Genomic DNA, 12,536 nt, shown 5'->3' with positions numbered 1-12,536 from the left:
GTATTCAGTGATCTCTTCTGTTATGAATTCAACTGTCTCCTATATTGTGTAAATCCAGCATTTGTCAGGATATCTCCAGTGAAGTTTGAGGAACATCATGTCACATACAGCAGATCATTTATTGTTAAGGAACACATTCTTTTAACCCACTTTTTATACATCAAGCATATGATATGTCAAGTAAGGAACTGAAATTAAGCATCAGCAATTGAACACAAATTAGATTTTATTACACACATGTTCAAATAGCTGGCCCTGATCCTCATTACACACCTGATCCCTTTGCAGCAATGACAGTCTAACTCTGTTGGGCATGGTAGGATTCTGTTTCACTTCTTGAAATGCACAGCTGATTCAGACAATGAGTTCAGCTACATTGTCAATTGTATTAATGTACACCATAATCTCGAAATGGAACTCTCTCCCCCCCCCCCCCCCCCCCAAAGAAAGAAATCATGGGACATTACAACAAGTGAATATTCTAACCATATTCTCACTCAGTCTCTCCAGTTTCCCAAAGTCCACAATCGCCTATGTTCACACGTTAATACTGAAATATGCTGGCACTCCATTACGTTGTAACCCGAGGTTGTATGCTTTCTCATTTTATATCCTAGCGATTTACATTTCCGACACCAACTGCACTTGTTATAACAAGTATCATCCATTCAATCAAACTTAGACAGTCTTGTGAAAATATCAGTGTCATCAGACAAAGATGCTGCATTTTTTGCCTCATAGTATACATTAATACAACAAATTTGCTTCCTGAATAAGCAGCAGCTCAACAGATGTACAACCGATTCACACACAACAATGTGCTTGGCAATTTGCACTGATCATCCAAAATTTATGACTACCTACCTAATAGTTGTCCACCTTTGGCACAGATAACAACAGTGACGCTTCATGGCATGGAAGCAATGAGGCCTTAATAGGTCTCTGAAGGTCTGCAAACACACACACAAGTCATCTAATTCCAGTAAATTCTGGGGAAAGGGGGGGGGGGGGGCGCGATGAGCTCTGATGCCGATTTCAATCACATAGCAGATGTGTTCTATTGGGTTCAGATCTGGAGAGTTGGGGGGCCAGCACATCAACTGGAACTTACCACTGTGTTACTCAAACCACTCCGTCACATTCCTGGCCTTGTGACATGGTGCATTATCTTGTTGAACCATGCCACTGCTATCAGGGAACATAATTGTCATGAAGGGATGTACATGGTCTGCAATCAATGCACAAAACTCCTTGGTCATCATGATGCCCTGCACGACCTTCACTGTACCCATGAATGCCCATGTGAATGTTCCCCCAAGTATAATGGAGCCACCAACAGCTTGTCTCCATACCACAGTATAGGTGCCAAGGAGCTGTTCCCCTTGAAGATGATGGATTTGCTCCCTCCCACCAGCATGATGAAGAAGGTTTCTGGAGTCATCAGACCACACGACACTCTGCCACTGCGCCAATGCCCAGTGCCGATGGTCATGTGTCCATTTGAGTCATAGTTGCCGATGTTGTGGTGTTAACATTGGCACATGCATGGGTCATCAGCTGCAGAGGCCCATCGTTAGGAGTGTTCAGTGCACTATGTGTTCAGACACACCTATACCCTACCCAGCATTGAAGTCTAATTTTAGTTCCACCACAGTTCACCACCTGTCCTGTTTTACCAATATGCCCACCCTACAATATCCAAAATCTGTAATGAGGTGTGGCTGCCCAATCCCATGACATCTGCACATTGTTTCACCTTGGTTTCATCACATTTTAAAGACACTCATCACAGCTCTCCTCGAACACCCGACAAGTTGAGCAGTTTCCACAATGCTCATGCCAAGCCTTGGGGCCACCACAATCTGCCATCAGTCAAACTCAGATAGATCATGTGCCTTCCCCATTCTACATACAGACAGTACACTCACTGACACTACATGCACCGTGCATGTCTCACTAGCAGTCATTCTTCACCAGGTGACACTGATGTCACTTGGATGGGTTTATACTGATAGTAGGTCGGCAGACATAATGTTCTAGCTGATCAGTGTACCTTCTTCAACCATAGTTGTGTCACCCTGGGTCACCATGGAAACCAAGCTGCTAGTACAAAATTACTGTCAATCACCATGGCACTACTACTCTGATGGCACTTGTTGCCTGGAATACCCTTTCATTAGACCATGCAAAAATCCTGCATATAAGCCAGCCAACAACCAGTCTAAGACAACTGTAACGTGATCCCTGACGTGTGCACGTTGTGTACTATTGGTTTTGTTTATGGCATTTATCTTTTGGACTCTGTTCATTACCAGCAGAACTCTGATACTGTGTGAACTGGATTTTGACTGAAACAGTTACCTACAATACTTTGCACTGCTCTGAGGAGCATTCAGTAATCTCTGTTACTTTTATGTGTAATTTGCCTTTAAAAACCCACCCTTCTCATAAAACCATCAGAGACTTTTTGTCCTCCTTCTGGTCTGTTGTCTTGTGTATGCAGTTTCTCTGTCGCATTTCATTTGCCTACCACAGTGACTCTCCTGCCTGGCACTTTCCTGCATTCCTCCATGTCTTCCAGAACTCCAACATGCACACCGATATCTGGCTATCACCCCACCTCCTCCTACTTAGTCCTCCCTAACCACTTTATTACACACTCGATCCTGATTGCATCATTTTAATGTCCCTTATACATCTCCTACTCCTAGGTAATCACTCCCCTTGTCTCATTAGGTCATTCAATGTGTTAAAGTGTGTATGTCAGTCATTACCACCCATAATTAAAACAAAATATTCATAAAACTTGGAAAAGTATGCACTGTTCAGTTTTTCCTACTTCACATTATTGTTGAATGATTGACTTTCTTTTCTCCCATTGTGATCAGCTGAAAAATTATACCTGAAAGGAATACAGGTCATTAATCCTGCTAGTGAAACTTGGATATTTTACTATGAATAGTTCTTTTATACAGAGAAGCTTAACAAATATTATTTCGTATTATTTTGAACTGTCATAGGAGCTCGAAAAATATAGATCATTCAAAGTGACACCATGTTTCATCTGCCTTGTAACTGAATTACAGAAGTACTGCACTTAATCAAAGACACAAAAAAATAAAATTCAATGCTGAAAATCAAATCTTACTTTGCTAAACACTCCACAAAAAACTGAAGTCCTGGGAAACTGCTGTCCTGGTATTCCCCACAAATAATTTTAAGCCATACTGAGAGAGCTTTTTCATGATCCTGAGAGTGACGGTACAGTAGAGCAAGTGCATGGTAACATTTATGACGCTCTAGCCAACTGCTGCAGTCTTTCACATCACAAGTAATTTCTCCCGCAACAATAAAGGCTTCAAGTTCTGCAGCATTTAATTCTGAATACAGTTTTAACAGAGCTGTGTCAACCTCCTGAAAAAGTAATTATTATTAGCAAAATGTTCTTCTAATTACTAAGAAAAACAACTGAAAAACAATCTTAGATTTATTATTTGTGTAGTTATGTACTAGTTGTCTCAAAAAAACTTCCTATTTATTTACTTTGAATCACTGATCTTTATCATTTAGTAGTTCTCATGGATGCTGCAAGTTATGACAAATTATTAAAGTCACTATAATATTGCTAAAATTACGTGAAACCTTATACTCTTATTTATGAACTTCACAGTGAAATGCAATACTCAATTCTACACACTGTTTTGAGCCAATGTTCATTTACTTTATTGACAATTGGCCATTTCCATGCAGCAATTCATTGTACCCAAACAATGTACCCTAAACCCATACATACTGAACATATTGGTCTTCCTGATCTAGTGTAATTAGTGCAATGAAGGAAGAAACTGTCTGGAATCCATTCTGCCATTGACTTGAAGCAATTTGGGGAAACCAGGGAATACCAAATTCTGGATGGCTGTATGCAGATTTAAATCCTGGTCCTCCTGAATATGAATTCAGTGCCCTAAATAACACATTACCTTGTTTATTCAGGTTACTGATTATGCAATTGTTACTATTTACAAGAAAAAATTGTTTGATGTTTCAAACTTTGAGTATGATTTGAGAATGAGAAAGAATGAAAAGCAGCTTGTGCCTAACTAAGTAAGGCAGCCCCTACTTATGAGCCTGTTGACTTCATTGTCATGGTCATGCTCAATATGTATTTAACTGCAGAAAAGGATTTCTAAGCTGTTACTACTGTCAAGTTATGTCCTGCAGCAGCATACAGACGGACAGGAAAAGTGTGTCATGGAGTATGGTGGTAAGTCCAAGTTTCATTTCCTGTCACTACAGAGTTGAGAAAAGCCTCACCTTCAGTCTCAAAATGGTTGACAAATTCATGAGCAGCACTGAATCTGTTCATTTTGTGTGCTTTGGCGAGCATCTTGGGGACCCACCACGCACACAACTTGGGATAATTTAGTCAATCAGTTACGATTTCATCAACAACAGTTTAGGAAATGTTTGGACAAACTGCATGCAGGTCATCAGTTGTCAAACAGTGGTGACAGAGAAGAATTTCCTCAATTTTCTGCACCACATCATCAGTCAAGACAAACAGCCTTCCATTTCAGTCTCCCTCATGAATTTCTGTCTTTCCAAAATTGAAATTCCATACTCATTTCTTCACATGCTGCTTTGACATTAAGTCCTCTCTATAAACTGAAACAACTTCCTGATGAAAAACATCAGCATTCATGCCCTTAGCATTTAGGTAGCGAATTACAGCATGTGCTTTGCTCTTGGTGGAAACCAGAATGAGGATGCTCATTTATATCAGTCACAACAACACTAATTGATGAGCTACTGATTACTGGGAATACTTGTTCCTTCCACTGGCTTCAGCTACACAACAGTGGTACCAACTTGCCCCACAAACATTCCATAACAAAGCTACATGCCTTGTAGCCTTAGTTTCTGAATAACCCTTGTCTTATAGCTCTCAGAAAGTCATAATATTTCTAAATATGCCATCATTATTATATGATATGTGAGTAGAAAGTTACAATACATTACTCATCTCCTCTCAGAATGGGGATTCACAGAATTCATCACCTTTGTTTTGGAGTCTTCCAGTAGAGTCAAGCAAATTTGTAATACTTTCACACTGAACAAATCTTCGATCAGTTCCACAGATTTTTTTCTGAGGTGACCCACCACTGTTTCTGTCTTTCAATTTGATATGAATCCCAACCAGAGCAACAATCATCATCAACGGAGCAGACAAACATTTTGTAAATGATATCCTTCACAGACAAGTTATAGTTTCTAATAATACAAAAAACTCTGCATGGATCATCAATAACTACACTTTATAGTTGTTCAATCTGTAATTGCGCTTAGCCTCTAAACATTTGACTGCTCTGAATAATCACATATCAGCAATGGTGCATTCAAGTAATAGAACCAAAACACAGAACCTATTTGTACTGTGTTTAGAGCTGCTTGCATTGAGGGTAAGCTGCTAAGTTCTGATCATACACAAGACTTCCTTGGTTAGAAACAAAGTTCTCATCATGCCAACTCTCTGTACTAAACAGATCACCACCATATGGTCTCAGTAGTAGTAATGTTCCCAGCTTTGTCATTTATCTACATACATAAATGTACTTCTACATTTATACTCTGCAACTCACTACGGACTGTATGCCAAAGGATATTTCCCATTGTACCACATGTTACGGTTTCTTATTATTCCAGATGTCACAGAGCAAGAATTATTGATTGAATACCTCTGTGTGAGTGGTAATTAGTATAATTTTATCATCGCAACCTCTATGGTACTGGTATGTACAAGTCTGAAGAATATCCACGTTTTCCTTGCTGAAATGGGGTACATCCTTCCATATACATTTTACAGAACATGCAGACTTCTCTTCTAATTCTGTTTTTATTTGAACTTTAGAGATCACTGTTACTTCAACCAACTCATGATCACTGATACCTGGCTCCATGTTAACATCCTCCATAGGTCCAAGTCTCATTGATGACAAATCTAATGTATTTTTATCATGGGTAGTGGTCCAAAATATTTGTTCTGTGCAATTTTAACAGAAATCTTTGATAGCTGTTTTGCAGGAAGTTTTGTTCTGCCCATTACTATGAGTTTGTAATTTTCGCTATGTTACTGTTACTGAACTGAGGGTTTATCTGAAGTTCTCAGTTACTTCTGTAGATTAGAATGGAGGCCAGTTGATTGACTGAACCAAAACCTTTATCCTGTCCTTGAAAGCTGTTCTTGTACGAACCATTTCACAAGCTGATTCAATTTCTCTCACAATTTATTTTAAGATGCTGATCTACTGCTGTGAAGACACCACCTCCCCTCTCACTGAGACTGCCCGTTCAGGAAAAATCTGGCTTCATCCCAAAGATTTCACTATATCAATTCCCAGTTCTCACGAACTATTGTTAGCAAGTACTATGTCAGACCTATAGCTTTTCAACAGTGCTTCAAACTAGCAATTTTCTGAGAATTTTTCTGCAGTTGATCACTTTTGTCTCAATATTCTCTACTTTTGGGACCATTTCTTGAAATTGGATATGAGAATTTTAGAGCTGTCTGACACAATAATAACCCTCTTTTGATAGAGACCTTGTCGAAACCACCCTTGTGTAGATTCCATAAGCAATCAGCTACATTGGTAGCTTCCTCTGGTGTGAAATGCACCCCTGAGCAATTTAGTGGGACTTTAAATCTTTCTATCCTATGATTCAAGTCGAGGAAATCACAAACCCTAAGACATCACAGAACTGCCTGAGTCTCTGATTGAGGTTTAGCACTTGGGTAAAACCAGATGTTTACAACCAATTCTATATGTGATCCTACTGATTATGAGTTTCACTGATACATCGTAACAACTACCACCAATTACTGGCCCTCTGCAAACTACTTTGACCTGGCACAATATGATGTAGGCTGTCAAACAGAATAAGTACATTATATTCTCCATTTCAATCAGTGCTTGGTAAAGGTGATGAGTATAGTGCCCTGATGTCTTCCCCTTCTTACCCACCCCTCTACCACCATCTCCTGCCCTAGTACCCTGCTTCTGCTATGCAAAGTGCCAAGGCCTGCCACTAACATATCTCTTACAATCAGAAAGATGCACAGTTTGCAGGCCAGGTTTTTTTTCCTTTTTTCCCCACAGAAAAATCCATATCTATGGGATTGGACAGTATTTGAGGTATTGTTGGTATTTCATGTACTTTTCAGAGTTGAGTGTTATCATAACCATCTGCAGCAAGTTTCAGTTGCTTGACACTGGTCAAAGAAGCTTTCAGTTACACACAAATTCCTGCCTACCCCATGCCTGGAAACTGGAATTACAATAGGGTATTTCTAATTCGATCTATAAGCTTACATCCCCAAGTTATACTAAATAATTGAACTCGCATAGGAATAATGGCAAGAAATATCAGACTAACAAATTAAAATACAAGCAACACGTTTAGTTTGTACATAAGAAAATGAAACGCTGAATTTTCATGTTAATTTCTCTAACAATGCAGCAAGTTTAGTGACGCAGAACACACTAATGAGATCTAAAATAAACATTATAACCTCAATTAAAAACCTTGAAAAATGATAAACATGCTTCTAGGTTGTCTCACTCTCCTGAGGCAGCTAAGAGTGACTGTGAAAATCAACAGTCCTATTGCACTTCCTTTATACATACCAAATGGCACTTTTTTTATGAAGGTATCTCCACTGAGCGAGACATATTGGATCCTATCTACCAGCAAGTTCTAAATCCAATGACTTGAGCATATGTTTTGTTTACTACACAGCAATTGGAACTGTATCATGGCCTTCTACTGGTTGTGTCTGAGGCTTTGTTTCACAACCACAAAATGTATTCCGCAACAATAAAACAAATTCAGATTCATATTGGTCTGTATTTTTGAGCATCCATTCTATGATACTACACAAAAACATAAACAACATCTGTTCCTTCCTAATTACACTGGATGCTTTGTTGCTGCTAGAACTTTTGGCAAACTGTTTCTAGAAAAGACCAGTTTTGTTATATTAAATATCATACAATGAAACTGGTATTATATTAGATTCAGTGTCCTTGCCACTATCGAGTGGCCAAGACCAACCATTTACCCAACTTTCTCTCTCATTTTCATATCGATGCTATGATCAAAGAGCATGGGCTCCAGTATTACATTATTAAATGATACCTTTCCAGAAGACATAATTCAAAGTTTCAACCCTCTTCCATCTCTGTGATTATAAAGGGTGATTGAGGAGGAACATCTCAATTTATGTGGCGATTCTACATGTGAAAATAAACCAAAAAAGTCCTATGAACATGTGTCTGATTTTCGCTGTTATGCAACTGGAGCAGGTTGAAGACTACACACAACGATGAATGATTATGAAAACAAGTGTGACTATTACTTACTGAAATGCAGTGTAGGTGCTGTGGTTGACAGAATAATGGCAGGATAGATGACTGAGTCATCCTAAAAGAGGTGTTCTAAAAGTCCCCCCTGCCCCCGCAATCTCAATGTACTTATCAACACGTTGGCGGGTAGTATACATACACCCCCTTTAACCAGCCCCAAAAACAGTCTAATGGGGTTCAGCTGGGTGATCTGGCAGTCTGGTTAATGAGTCTGCAGTGTGCCAATCCAGCACTGAGGAAATGTGTTATTCAGTTACTGGGATACTTGTCTGGTACAGTTAATCAGTGATTCATTATGCTGCAGGTACATTTGCCTTCATTGCTCTAATGTCACGTCTTCCAAAAGTGCAGGTAGGTCGTCTAGCACGAAACGTAGATATGCTGCAGCTGTCACTCAATTTGGCAGGAACACAGGCCCTATCACCAGGTCATCAATCATATCACACCAATGTTTACTTAGGACCTAACTTGGAATCTTGTTTCTCTGGAGTCGTGGATTCTCCATCAACTATGTATGAGAACTTCTGGTGTTTATGATACCAATGCATGTAAATGTAGCTTCATCTGTAAATAAAATGTACTGCACAACGTTTCTGTGTACAGCCAACCATTTGCAAAATTGTTGTTTGCATACTGAGTCACCTGTAGGCAGATGTTGCACGAGCTGTACATGGAATCGGCACAAGCCCCTTGAATGTAGTGTATGTCACACTTGCATTTGTAGAATATTGAGCTGATGGTTAATGCAGCATTTACTGGTGGTGGGACTCCATTGCAATAATGTCCTCTTTTTCCTCAACTGACTGGACAGCCTCACATTCTGATGTTATGTGTACACGGGGTAGTGTTCTGAATTTACAGTTCCGTAATGATAAAAAATCTGACACATGTTCATAGAACTTTTTTTTCCACATGTAGAACCACCTCACAAATTATGTGACATTCCTCCTGAATCACCCTGTATAGTCAACAGCTGAACAAATATGTAATATCACCCTGTTAGCTGATTTTATGTATGACCAAACTTCCTGTTTCTTCCAATACTCTGAGGTGTGTGTGTGTGTGTGTGTGTGTGTGTGTGTGTGTGTGTGTGTGTGTGTGTGTGTGTGTGTGTGTGTGGAGGGGGGGGGGGGGGGTGCACGCACCACTGTTGAGCAAGTCGCTTTTCCCCCAGTTTTATAATTGGGAAAAAAAAATCTGCTTTTACAGTTGCTGAAATTTATATGAAACTGCTCACAAGGAATATTAATACCTCAGCTTATGCTGTTGTCAACAACAGTTCTGTAAGAATGATGTTTTTTTACTTTCAGATAGTCGACGGCAAACACTTTTTATTTTGTGCTTGAAAACTACACCTTTTACAGAAACAAATCCCTAAAGTAGTTCTTACTGATACTGTGGTTCAAACTACCCCTCTTGAAATTACAAAATACATCTACTTGTCACTATGACCATAAAGTGAGATAGAGCTGGATTTGTATTTCTGCATCTACATACATACTCTGCATGTCACCATATGGTGCCTGATGGAGGGTACCCTGTATTACAACTAGTCATTTCCTTTCCAGTTCCACTTGCAGATAGAATGAGAGAAAAACAATTTTCCATATGCTTCCAAATGAGCCTTAATTTCTCTTACCTTCTCTTCATAGTCCTTACACGAAATGTATGTTGGTGGCAGTAGTACTGTTTTGCAATCAGTTTCAAATGCCAGCTCTCTAAATTTTCTCAATAGTGTTCCTTGAAAAGAACATTGCCTTCCATCCAGGGACTCCCACTTGAGTTCCCAAAGCAGCTCCATAACCCTTGTGTGTTGTTCGAAGCTACCAGTAACACATCTAGCAGCCCACCTCTGAACTGATTTGATGTCTTTCTTAATCAGACCTGGTGAAGATCCCAAAAAGTCGAGCAGCACTGAACAATAGGTTGCTCTAGCCTTCTATATACAGACAAACCACACTTTCCTAAAATTCTCCCAAGACACCAAACCCAACCATTCGCCTGTCCCATCACAATCCTCACATGCTCATTCCATTTCATATCACTTTGCAACGTTATGCACAGATATTTAAACAAAGTGACTCTGTTAAGCAGGACACTACTAATGCTGTATCTGAACATTGCAGGTTGGTCTTTCCTACTCATCTGCATTAACTCACATTTTTCTACATTTAGAGTCAGCTGCCATTCGTCACACCAACTAGAAATTTTGTCCAAGTTATCTGGTATCATCATACAGTCACTTATCTTCGACACCTTTCCGTACACCTCATCATCATCAGCAAACAACAGCAGATTGCTACCCACCTTGTCCACCAGATCATTTATGTACACAGAAAATAATAGTAGTCTTATCACACTTCCCTGGGCACTTGACAATACTCTTGACTCTGATGAACACTCACCATCGAGAACAACATACTGGGTTCCACTATTTAAGATGTCTTTGCACCTCTCACTCATCTGGTAATCTATTCCGTATGCTTGTACCCTCATTAACAGCCTGCAGGGGGGTACAGTGTCAAATGCTTTTCAGAAATGTTAGAAATATGAAATCTGCCTGTTGTCATTCTGATGTACCTTCATTCATGTTGCACACGATTTTAGAGGTCCTGCGTCCATACAGTTTGTAGGCCCACTTATGACGCAAACTGGTGAGCCGCCAAAGAGACAGTATTATTTATGTGATCGCAAATGAGCGCTTGGCCTATTCTGTAACCTGTATTACTGTTGTCCATTCAATGTGTTCAGTGCTATGCAGGTGTACTTCATTGTATTTTACGTTGGCTCTATAAAGTACTATGTTCGATAAATTGCATTTGTTCTTGCTATAACAAACTTGGCGACAAGTGAGGGTTATGTTTTCTCTGTGTGCTAAGAGTCAGTGCTAGGCCACCCGACAAATATCTCGACAGAAGAAATACTCTGCCGTATCATTACCCAGAAGCAAGTTTTCGCAGAACAGCAGTAGGCTCTCACCACAATTCTCAATCAAGTGGCATCTGCGTGTTAGCGGCAAGTTACTCTTCCATCAGTGCAACTGCTGCCCTTTCTGGCATGTGATGAATCAGTTGAAGATTGGGACTCCTGCAAGATATGGTTACACCAAAATTTCCATGTTTTTTGCACAGACAATGCAAACCTGTGTAGGGCTTCCTTTCTTTCCCGACTTTCACCGTGTATTTGTAAGTTGTGCCAACTTGTGCCTTTGCAAGAACCTGCCAGCTTATCATCTGACAAAATCTGCAAGCTTCTCTCAACCTATTACTGTGACAGAACTCATGTCACTGCAATGTGTGTAGAATTTTAGAATTGTCAGAAAAATCCAAACCAATCTTACAAAGCCTTGGCAGCAGAATTACACAGATTGAACTGTCATCGTAAATCTATCACAAGAACCCATCACAAATCCTACATTGATCACATGGTGCGTGACGATATTATTCACCTGGTCCCAGACAGGGGAGTCCACAAAAAACCACTTCAATGTGAGAATCCAACACTTACGGATGTGCTGAATATAGCAGTCCTTTGAAGTATCAAGAGCCGCAGGTGATCAGATTACTGTGTGGCAGGAGGTATCGGAAATTGCTCAGTCAATCCCTGTTAGGCCTGATGCAAGTGTTCAGGATGAAGGGGAAACCATTGCAGCAGTATAACCTTCGACTCCGCGTCGTATGGAGCAGTGTCGGTTATGACCACAGCAGCAACAGGCCACGTCACAACAGCAGCTGCATGCCCCCTTTCTCTCTTGCCCATACTGCTTTGTCCAGCATGAGCATGCTGTGTGCCCTAAGCATTGGGCTGCCTGCAACAAATGTTGAAAGAAAGGGCACATTGCATCGGTGTGTAGCTCTTCAAATGTGGTGGACACAGTGGTACCGATGGACACAAACTGTACCTCTACAATGACTGTCTTGCCAAACAAATTGATTACTGTCTTGTGTGTGTTTAATAAACCACAACAAATATAAGCAGACACACGAGCTGCAGTGACTTTAGTAAATGTGCAAACATACGTGCACTTGGGCTCCCCTACCCTCATACAGATTTCACGGAAGTTGGTTAGCTACAATAAACAGCAAATTCCAATCCTAGGTCAGTTCTCCACTCCTG

General features: G+C 40.1%; 1 protein-coding gene across 1 annotated transcript in view; it reads right to left on the bottom strand.

The window, feature by feature from the left end:
• The window catches only part of LOC126183450 (transforming growth factor-beta receptor-associated protein 1-like), a 165,396-nt gene that overhangs the window by 64,523 nt on the left and 88,337 nt on the right, over positions 1-12,536 (bottom strand). The window contains exon 9 of the mRNA XM_049925444.1: positions 3,149-3,414. Coding sequence (XP_049781401.1) covers positions 3,149-3,414 — 266 coding nt within the window. The remainder of the gene's footprint in view (positions 1-3,148; positions 3,415-12,536) is intronic.

Source organism: Schistocerca cancellata, chromosome 4 (genome assembly GCF_023864275.1).
Source record: "Schistocerca cancellata isolate TAMUIC-IGC-003103 chromosome 4, iqSchCanc2.1, whole genome shotgun sequence".
Classification (NCBI taxonomy): domain Eukaryota; kingdom Metazoa; phylum Arthropoda; class Insecta; order Orthoptera; family Acrididae; genus Schistocerca; species Schistocerca cancellata.
The sequence above is the reverse complement of the archived record's forward strand: the minus strand, read 5'-3'. Positions and strand labels throughout refer to the sequence as shown.